Below are 10336 nucleotides of genomic sequence, written 5' to 3'. Positions count from 1 at the left end.
TCACACATCTTCAGACTGCCTATTAAGAGAATAATTTAGGAATAAGTCCATGGTTTGTGGAGCACTAAAATACATATGGCTTTCACCAGTGACTGCCAAGGTGGCTTCTAAATCACTGGCAGGAAAATTTTGTTGGAACTGCATATAGGGCTGCAGAGATTCCTCTCCATAGTTATAGAATGAACTGTTCCAGGCCTGATTGTTCCAGGATTGGGTGTACCAGGTCTGAGTGTTCCAGGAGTGGTTGCTCCAAGACTGGCTATTCCAAGACTGGCTGCTCCAAGACTGGCTGTTCCAGGTCTGGTTGCTCCAAGTTGAGTTATTCCAGGTCTGATTGCTCCATGGAGGGAGGTTTCCAGATGAGTTAGCCTGGTACCCCTGGTTATAATTAGAGTAGAGGCCTGGATATTCAATGGGTACTGAGCCCTTTGAAAAGAAAATGGTGGATTTAATCTCATGAAAATCGAAGGGAGATCAGTACAGTAGAGCAAAGGGACTAGGGGGAGGGAGAAGGGGAGAAAGGGAAAACACTAGGAAATAATAGTGGCTAAAATTATATTGTGTGCATGTATGAATATGTAAGCAACACATCCCACCATCAAGTATTAGTGTAACGCACCAAAAGATGTGGAAAAAAAAATAGTGGGTCAACTCAAAAGGTATAAGGAAAATAACTATGACTGGAGTTGTATGATTGAGAAATGGACAAAACTAAAAGATCATCAAAAGGAAAGACCAGCCAGGTGTGGTGCAGCACACCTGTGATCCCAGTTCCAGAGGCTCAGTAGAGGCTGAGGCAAGAGGATCTTGAGTTCAAAGCCAGCATCAGCAACTTAGCAAGGCCCTAAGCAACTCAGACCCTGTCTCAAAATAAAATACAAAAAAGGGTTTGGAATGTGGTTCAGTAGCGAAGAGCCCCTGGGTTCAATCTCCAAAGTGGGGGAAAAAAAAAGGAAAGACCAGATAAAATATCCTGTTACCTGAGTCACACTATTGCCATTCTTTGGCCAGTTGTTTTTCTGCCACCTCTTACATTTCATTCTTTGGTTTTGGAACCAGGTCTTAACCTTCAGAAAAAAGAAAAAGAAATTTCAAAATACAAGCAATGCAGATGTACTTTGGATCGAAGAATATAGTTAATTTTTCCTCCCGATAGCTATAACTATCTAAAGCTCAGGAACAAAATTTGAATTTTTAAAATTCTTAAATGTTTACTTACTGGTGCTGGGGAATAAGTTCAGGGGTGCTTAATCACTTAGCCCAAGCCCCGGCCCTTTTTATTTTTTATTTTGAGACAGAATCTCACTGAGTTGCTTAGAAATTCACTAAGTTGCTGAAGCTAGCTTTGAGTTTGTGATCGTCCTACTTCAGCCTCCCAAGTTGCTGGAATTACCAGCCTGGGCCTTTCTTAAATCTTGAACCAATGTTTTATGAATGAATTTCTAAGCCTTTCAAATCAATTGGTTGGTTTTGTTTAATCTAGCCAGTTACATAAGGCCTGAAGTATTTAAAAGTCTATTGACCTCCCTGCTCATAGGTTTTGCCAATGCAAACCTTTTGGAATACCTTACCACTTTATGAGCACAATTATATCTGGCACTAGAAATGGAAAACCAGAAAACATTTGATGAGTAAACATCGCCTGTACTTCAATGATGCACCACACACACACACACACACACAAAAAGTTGTACACTATTAAGTAGGATAAAGAACTTTATAAAAATTTTTTATTCTTTTTTGGGCAGTATTGGGGATTGAAACCATTGCCTCTCACATGGTTGGCAAGTGCTCTGCCACTAAGCTAAATACCCAAATCTTTCTGACGCAAGGTCTTGCTTAGTTGCCCAGACTGGCCTTGAACTTGCCATTCTCCTGCCTCAGCCTCCTGAATAGCTGGGAACACAGTCCAGTGCCACTGCGCCTGGCTGCAAATTTGTTCTCAATATAAGTGAACACTTGGACTGAAAATAAAGGATAGAAGAGGTTAGAACAACTAGAGAAAGAAAATGGCCAACAAATGTATGAAAAGTGACTGATCTTGTTAGTAAGCAAATGCTTACATTGTAATATAATGAAAAAAAAAAAATTCCATTTTCATGTTAGAATTAAATTATTTGTAGAGGGGCGCTTTTACATAGTATACATAGAGGTAACCTGCCTAAAATCCAGTAACTCAGGCACCAAGGTAGCAGGATTGAAAGTTCAAGGCCGGCCTCAGCACCTTGGCAAGGCTCTAAGCACCTTGACGAGACTGTCTTTAAATAAAAAATGAAAAGGGCCCAGGATGTGGTTCAGTTGTTAAGCACCCCTGGGTTGAATCTCCTCTACCAAATAAATAAACAAATAAATAAATAAAAATAAATAAATAGGTCTGGGGTGGGGAGTACACACAGAGGTATATCCAAAGAGATGTTAGCCACAGTTATCTGCAAGCTGACCTCATTTTGTTTATGTTATTGCAATAACAAAACAACCCTACCTGTTTGTAGCTAAGGTTCAGAATGCTAGAAAGTTCCTGCATCTGCTGGAGGCTGAGGTATTTTTGTCTCTGAAACCTGTCATTGAGTACACACAGCTGGGTCTGAGAAAACACTGTTCGAATCTTCTGTTTCTTGACCTGGATCTTACTGTCTTCCTTCTTTACAGTGCTTTCCTCTTCAGAAGTGGATGGTTTTACTTTGGGACTGGTAGAAGAATCAGGGCTATCCTGAATAAGCAGGTCCAAGGAGGACGGAGGAGGAGAGACTACTGGGAACAAAACAAATTTGACACTTTTCTCTATATCTGTTTTTCAAATACTTAAATCTTAAATTTATTCTTTTCAAAGTACTTTTATAGGGGCTGGGGAGATAGCTCAGTCGGTAGAGTAAGCACAAGGCCCTGAGTTCGATCCCCAGCACCCAAAAAAAAAAAAAAAAAAAAAAAAGCACTTTTATAAATCATCACAACCTTAGATGTTGAGAGAATAAGGAACAATTAATTAATTCTTTCTTTTTTTTTTCTAATCCAACCCTTAACACTCTACCAACCTGTGAACAACAATGCAAAAAGTGTTGCAAGTGACTGCGGAAACATTTCAGTAGCAGAGTGCTTGCCTAGAACGCATGAGACCCTGAGCTCAATTCCCAGTAGCCCCACAGAGATAAAATTTATAAAATTTATATATTTATTTATGTTGCTGGGTGCTGAGGATGGAACCCAGAGCCTTGCACACACTAGGCAAGGGCACTACTGAGCTACACTCCGGCCATTATCTAGACTCAGAGCCACCTGATTATTTATTTGCATTGAAGTGTTCTCAGTGGTTCAACACCAACAGTTCAACACCAACATTGCTGGTCTTGCAGAAATGCACACTCTTCTCCTTCTTACATGTAATTTTAAAATCTTCAACCAAGCACAAGAAATATGTCATGTCCTAAAATTTAACCCATCCACACACATTTGTGCATGAACAATGCTCAAATACAGCAGTCGTCACACTAGGGTTGTACCCCACTGTAGAATGATTATCTGCCTAGTGTGTTCCAGAGCCTAGGTTCCATCCCTAGAACCCCCAAAAGAAAAATACATGTAATATATAGTGGTCATTTTATTTACTTTTCTTTTTTTCACCCCCCCAATCCCGCCCCGTGATAGTGGGTATTGAGCCCAGGGACGCTCAACCACACTGATCTACATACCCAGACTTTTTATTTTATTTTTTTACTTTGAGATAGGGCCTCACTAAATTGCCCAGGCTGGCCTTCAACTTGCGATTCTTAGTCTCCTGAATAACTGGGATTACAGGGGTATGCCATCATTCTGGCTCCACACTGTTTTTCAGTTATAGTCACAATGTAAATAGTTTTTAATCTACTTAATACTGTAAATGTTGGTACCCCTTAAAAGAGGAGAACTAGGAACAGGTGTTTTTTGTTTTGCAGTGTTGTGGATGGAACCCAGAGCCTAGCCTAGATAAATGCACCACCACTGAGCTATATCCCCAGTCCTTTTTATTTTATTTTGAGATAATGTTCTTGCTAGAATTTGTGATACTTCTGTCCCTGCCTCTACCTTTCAAGTAGTTGGGATTTTAGGCATGCACCACCCTACCTGGCCTAGGCATATGTTTTAAAGCTCAAATGGATTTCAAATCTGAGTTCTAGCCTCATTCTGTTTGACCGTGAACAAATTTAAATTTTTACCATAAAATTAGGTCAACATTTGTTTGGAATTTAGGACAGGTGAACATAGCAGATGCTCCCAAACTCAGAACTGCTCATTAACATCCACACATCCAAAGGTTGTGAGAAGAACCAATCACTACTGTGGTAGAAAAAAAAAAAAAATGCATCTATATAAATCATATACTAACTATAATCTCACCTTGACTTGACTTGCCATTTTTGGCTAACCAAAAATGTGATGCTCACCCCCAAGCTGGGATGTTAGTTCCTCTGGCAAATGATCAATAATATTTACTGTAACCAAGTGCCCAGCACTGTTAAGATTTGTACATCTCTTCATTTAATTTGTACATCTCTTCATTATTTTTCCACAATGCCTAAAAGCATATAGGTTCTCAAAAAAACACACAAACTGCTCAATTCTGTGTCCCTTGTCTTAGTCCATAATTCCTGAGAACTGCAGCATAATTGAAAGCACCTCCAAATTACAATTCAAGAGGGCATTCAAAGGATTAATAAAGACACCTGTTTATATTAATGGGCTGTAATTCCTCAAGAGGGCAATGGACTCTTAACCCCTTTTCTTTTCTCTCTCCTAAGGAACTTAGCTATTGAAGGATTAAATATTTCCTTACCACTCTCTGTGAGGTGCATCTCGGCAGATGACATTTGAGCAGATGGATAATTTTCTTCAGGACCATTAATCACAGGTATTGGTGAAGAGTCCCTAGAATCAGATGCTTCCAAGCAAGGCAAACTTTGGGGACAAGCCGGATCCACACTCATGTTCCTCAGAAAGAAAAAAATAAATAAACTATAAAGAGAATAAGACTTTAAGACTTAAGTGTCTAGGTGGAAGACCTTAGAAAAAATGAAGACCTGATACAAAAATATCAAGAAGCCCGGATGAAGCCAGCCTCTACCTCAGCAGGCAGCCCAATCCAGTAAAAGGTTAAAACTTTAGTTTCTGGACTTGTAATATAGACTCTATCACCTTTAGACACGCCCCTCCCAACAGCCCCGCCCCTCCCAGCAGCCCCACGCCTCCCCACACCCTTGTGAATTCCCAGTTAATTCCGTCTGCCAGTCTCACCAAGGCCATTGTAATGCAGAAGTGGCTGTGGAGTAGCCCAGACTGGGTGGGGAACCAGAAAACTGGGGCCACAAAATCTAGAAACGAAATAAATTCAGCGATTAAATACTTTTAGGTTCACTATGTTTTCCACCTTTAAATCAAGGATGTACCTCCAAGTTCTAGAAATTTCAACCCATTTTCATTCTTTCATTTACCCTAAGGGTAGAATAAAAATATTAAAAGATGTTGCCTAAGGGATCAGGTGATGTTAAACATGGTACTTGTTTTCAACACCCACCTTAGTTCCTTGTTTTGTTTAGCTTTTAGAAAGACTGGAGAGTTTTTCCACCAGGACTGTTGGTTTTTAACAAAAACCAGAGGAAAGGACATGTGACCTACTCACATGACACTTTAGTACCCTATTAAATATGCATCTACCTTTATGAGAAGATTTTCAATTAGTTTTTATATACATGTTACTGGATAGAATCCTGGTTCAGTTACTTTTATGTCTCAGTGTTTTCATTTGTGTTTGTGTTGTAGGAATTAAAGAAGACATGCTAATGATTTATATTTGTTCTGTCAGCGATCTACATATGGTGACTGTTAATAGATCTTGTGCTTGATAAGGAGCCTGTGCTCCAAACCACCAAGTTTGAAATGGTCTTTTCTGTGATTATCATTTTAATCCAGTAAACATGATAGAGTAAAAGCAGCGGCGTCTTACTTAATCCAGGACATTTCAAGATATTTCTAGACATAAACTGCATAATCTTACTTAATCTGGGATATTTCTAGATATAAAATGAGATTTATTGAACTCTAAGCCAGTCCAACTGGAAGGAGGAAGGTATAAAGAGAAACATCTTGTAGACTTCTTCTTCTTTGACTTTTTAGCTTTTCCTCCTCAGGCCTGGCATGTTGTCATGTCCTTTAACACCACCCCCATCCCTACTCCACCAATTTTTAGGGATGAGGAGTATATTTATCAAAGAAACACAAATTTCAGAATTAAGTTCCAGCACTAACATACTCAAGGACAAGTGTCACAACCCATAGCTTTCCATTTTTCTTACCATTTCTGAATCCAAGAAACGTAAGATTTCCTCCTCTTTTCCAATCTTCCACTTCCCAAAGTATACCCTTAGCAAAACCCAAGTATATATTTTTCTGAGACATGATTCTAATCCTCCCCTGCAGCTGTGCTACTTGGGTCACCACCCAGAGTTGCTGGCTTTGCTGCCACACAAGCTGATTTTCATTTACAATGCAAACGATGATGCCTTTTTGTGAGAGTAGGTTTGTGGCTGGGATCAAACCAAGGAGGTATAATTCTGTGTGGTCTTTTCTTTGTCTTCTCAGACCATCATCTTGAGGGAAAAAGTAAGAATAGAGGCCTCTGGGAGAAGGTGAGTGGAACTGGATGATTTGTGCTTTGAGCAGATAGTCACTGTCTCATTAGAAATAGAATATGATAGCATGTGCAAGGCACTGGGTTCAATCTCCAGCACGGAAAAAAAAAAAAAAAAAAAGATTTCTTTGAAAAGAGAAAAACTTGACTTCTGGTTCTCAATCAGCACAGTTTGGTAAATGGGCGCTGTCAAGGCCAGCAAATATCTGAGTTTATCCGCAGCTCTCTGAAAGGCTGGTATGAGAAGTTTTGTTCTTTGCTGAAGGATCTTTGCATAAGATCCTGGATGAATTCCCCTGCCCCCATCCGGGTCTCTTTGTGTCTAGGGTGAGTCTCTGGGGTGAAAGACCAAAGAGTAGGGGGCTGATAGCTGGAAGGCAGGCTTGTTACATTCTTTGCTGAGGAAAGCAATTTGAATAAGGTTGAGAAAGTTTCAGAAGCTGTTGGAGACTTTGTTGGAGTGAGCTGTGTGGGTGGAGGAAGGGTATGTTAAATGAACTAACAATTGGTAGAGCAGATCAAAATAGACCAAAAAGACAATTGCAAAGTATGTGATAAGTGCTGAGCAAGGATGAGGTATGCACTGCATGCTAAGAGTACACACTAGCGGAGGAAGCGGGACGGGAGGGGGTGGGGATCACAAGACTGTAGAGGACCTCAGGTGAGCTGAAAAGGAAAAATAAGGAAAGAACAGGGAAGGGGACTCCAGAAAGTTAACAAATGAGAGAAAATATGGGTTCCAATACTGATGTTTAAAAAAAGCTCCAAGGTAGGGATAGAATAGGAGGGAGGAGCAGGAGGTAACAGGGTAATATGGTACGCTCTTGCTATGGTAAGATATGGTGAACTCTATTAGCATCTAGCCCAGTGCCTGATACATGTACATGCATGTTTGATAATTATGATTTTAATAAATCAGTACAGATGCAGATGTCAAATAAGTCATTGGAAATTAGGGACGAGAAACCTGAGGTGGAAAGAAGTGACCACAGGTAGTAAAAAGACAGTGTGTTTTGAATTAAATCTTTTATTTATTCTCTCCTGGTATTCTGTCTGTTATCCTGCTTCTCTCTCAGTCTCCTTTCTGGTTTTCCCTTGACCCCTGTATAATCTAAAAGTTAAGAGTGAGCCAGGTGCAGTAGCACATACCTACAATCCCAGCAACTTGGGAAAGGATTCCAAGTTCAAAGTCAGCCTCAGCAATTTAGCGAGGCCCTAAGCAATTTAGCAAGACCCTATCTCAAAGTCAAAAATAAAAAGGGCTGGGGATGTGATGCAGTGGTTAAGCACCCCTGGGTTCAATCCTCAGTACCACACCCACACAAAATAAAATTAATTAATTAATTAATAAAAATAAAAGCTAGATTGCACCGAAATTTAGTTCTCAAACCTTTTCTAAAAAAAAAATTGTTATTATTATTGTTATTATTATTAGTGCATAATGCTCATACATAGTTGTAGGATCTGTTGCTATATATTCATACATGAACACAGTATACTTTGGTCAATTTCATTCCCTGGTACCTCCTTTTCCCCACCTCCCTCCTTGCCCTTGGTCCCCTTCTTCGACTGATCTTCAGACTCTTTCTGTTCACACTTCTGATCTTATTCTGTCTTGTCTTTTTTGGTACTGGGAATTGGACCCAGGGATCTTTACCACTTGGCCACATCCCCAGCCTTTTTTCTTTTTTGTTTTGGGGCAGGATCTTGCTAAATTGCTTAAGTCCTCATTAAATTGTTGAGGCTGGGCTCAGCCTCCAGAGTGAGTCTCTGGGATTAGAGTCATGTACCACTGGCTCACAACTTTGTTTTGTGATTTTAATAAATGCTTTTGACTCTAATGTGTATCTTCATTCCAGGCCTATTCCCCAAATCAAATCTCTTATATCCACTGCCTACTTAACATCTCCAGTTGGATCTCATCACAAAATTAATATCTCCAACACCAAATTCCTTAAATTCCTTGCTGGACAGCCTCCTCTTGTCGTATTTTCCATGTCAGTAGGTAACAATTCCATCTTTTCAGTTGTTTGGGCCAAAATCTTATTGCCATCTTTGTTGGCTATATCTCCAAAATATATCCAGAATCCAATTTCTAAGAATCTAGTTACTTCTTTCTTTCAATTTTTTTCTTCCATATGTTTCCACAGCTGAGCAAGTTTTTGATCATCATGTGATTCACAAATTGGTGAAACAGCAATGTCAAGAAATGGTTATTTTTTACATTCTTGTCTTTTTTCTTTATTAAACCCAGGGGTGCTCTACCACTGACTACATCCCTAGAACTTTTTATTTTTTTTTTATTTTTTATTTTTTTATTATTATTTTTTTTTTTTTTGTTTAAGATTATTTTATTGAGGAGCGAGAGGCAGGGAGAGGTGGGGGCGACTACAGCCCCCAAGCCCCACCAGGGGGAATAGACCCTCTCCCTGTCTCCCACCCCCCAAGTGGCTCCCCCGTACTCTGGGGGACTGTGCAAACTCTGCCCCAGGGGGAGTAGGCAGGGCGAAGGGTGGGTGTGAAATGGCAACAGCTAGGGATGGTGGCGGTGCTACTGGGCACTGGGGGACTTGTAGGGCTCCAGGAGCTGGGCAGAGAAGGCGTTGACCTTGTCTGCGCCCCGCACCTCGTGCGGCAGCAGCGGGAGCTTCACGATGTGGAAGTCTTCGTACAGGTCCTCCATCTGGTCCAGGTACTTGGCCTGGATCTCACACATCTTGCAGGGCTTCTCAGGGTCAGGGAAGACGAGCTGGTTGACAATGATATTGTGGGTATCGATCTTGCACTTGGCCAACTCCTGGATAAGTCGCTCTGTCTCAAACAGTGACAGGAACTCAGCAATGCACACGCAGATGAAGGTCGTCTGTTCAGGGTCTTTGAACTGTTCACTGACTGAGCGAATGACGGGCAGCGTCTCCTCCAGCTTGGAGGCCAGCTGGTCTGTGTTCATGTCGCCCAGGCCTAGCATGTTGCACATCTGTGAGATGAAGGGGCTGATCTGGTTCTTGATCTGCATGAGGCGACCCAGGCCCCGCTCAACGATGGTGGGGAAGTTGAGTAGCCTGAGCGTGTGGCCCGTGGGCGCCGTGTCAAACACCACCACCGAGAAGTTCATGGCCTTCACCAGCCTCATGACCTCAGCGTAGCTCATGGCCTCATCGATGCCTGGGAAGGCGCTCATGGCCTCCTGCATCATCTTCTTGCCCATGCTCAGCATGTTGTCCTCCTCAAAGAACTCATCAGGTAGCTCCGCCACACCCAAGCTGGGGTCGATCTCCATAGCAAAGAGGTTGTCATAGCCTTTGACCTTGGTAGGCACCTTAGAGAACTTCTGATCAAAAGCATCTGAGATGTTGTGGGCTGGGTCTGTGGAGATGATCAGAACGCTCTCGCGCCCCTTGGAGAGTTGAACTGCTAGGCTGCAGCTGCAAGTGGTCTTGCCTACACCACCCTTGCCCCCGACAAAGATCCACTTAAGGCTGCGCTGCTCAATGATGTTGCTAAGCGTGGGCTCCAGCGGCTCCACATCAGGTGCATCCTCGAACTCCTCTGCTTCAACCTCCCACCCGGCCACCACACCGAACTTTTTATTTTTTATTTTGAGACAGGGCCTTGCTAAGTTGCTTAGGACCTTACTAAGTTGTTGAGGCTGGCCTCAAACTAGCGATCCTCCTGCCT

At 41.7% G+C, this 10336-nt stretch overlaps 2 protein-coding genes across 3 annotated transcripts; both read right to left on the bottom strand.

Annotated features, from left to right (window-relative positions):
• On the bottom strand, window positions 1-5181 carry NANOG (Nanog homeobox; the record flags this gene model as incomplete). Of its 2 annotated transcripts, none has more annotated exons than XM_079140020.1 (4): window positions 4811-5181; window positions 2483-2751; window positions 981-1067; window positions 1-426 (listed from the first exon to the last, which is right to left on the bottom strand). In XM_079140020.1, exons 1-4 carry the CDS (start codon window positions 4956-4958, stop codon window positions 1-3), a joined length of 930 nt encoding a protein of 309 aa, XP_078996146.1. In that variant the 5' UTR covers window positions 4959-5181. The 2 variants fall into 2 exon arrangements, with proteins under 2 accessions (XP_078996146.1, XP_078996147.1); XM_079140021.1 differs by having other exon boundaries at window positions 1-378.
• A 3834-nt stretch (window positions 5182-9015) lies between these two features.
• On the bottom strand, window positions 9016-10075 carry LOC306663053 (ATPase GET3-like). Its single transcript, XM_079143397.1, has one exon. The coding sequence runs from the start codon at window positions 9936-9938 to the stop codon at window positions 9210-9212; it is 729 nt and encodes a 242-aa protein (XP_078999523.1). The 5' UTR covers window positions 9939-10075; the 3' UTR covers window positions 9016-9209.
• Window positions 10076-10336: the final 261 nt, after the last annotated feature.

This window comes from Sciurus vulgaris, assembly GCF_902686455.1.
Source record: "Sciurus vulgaris genome assembly, chromosome: 5".
Taxonomy (NCBI): domain Eukaryota; kingdom Metazoa; phylum Chordata; class Mammalia; order Rodentia; family Sciuridae; genus Sciurus; species Sciurus vulgaris.
Note: the sequence above shows the minus strand (reverse complement) of the source record. Positions and strands in the feature narration are given on the sequence as shown.

Coding starts and splice junctions, on each gene's coding strand:
- LOC306663053 (XM_079143397.1), bottom strand. CDS start 9,938: ATGGAGATCGACCCCAGCTTGGGTGTGGCGGAGCTACCTGATGAGTTC.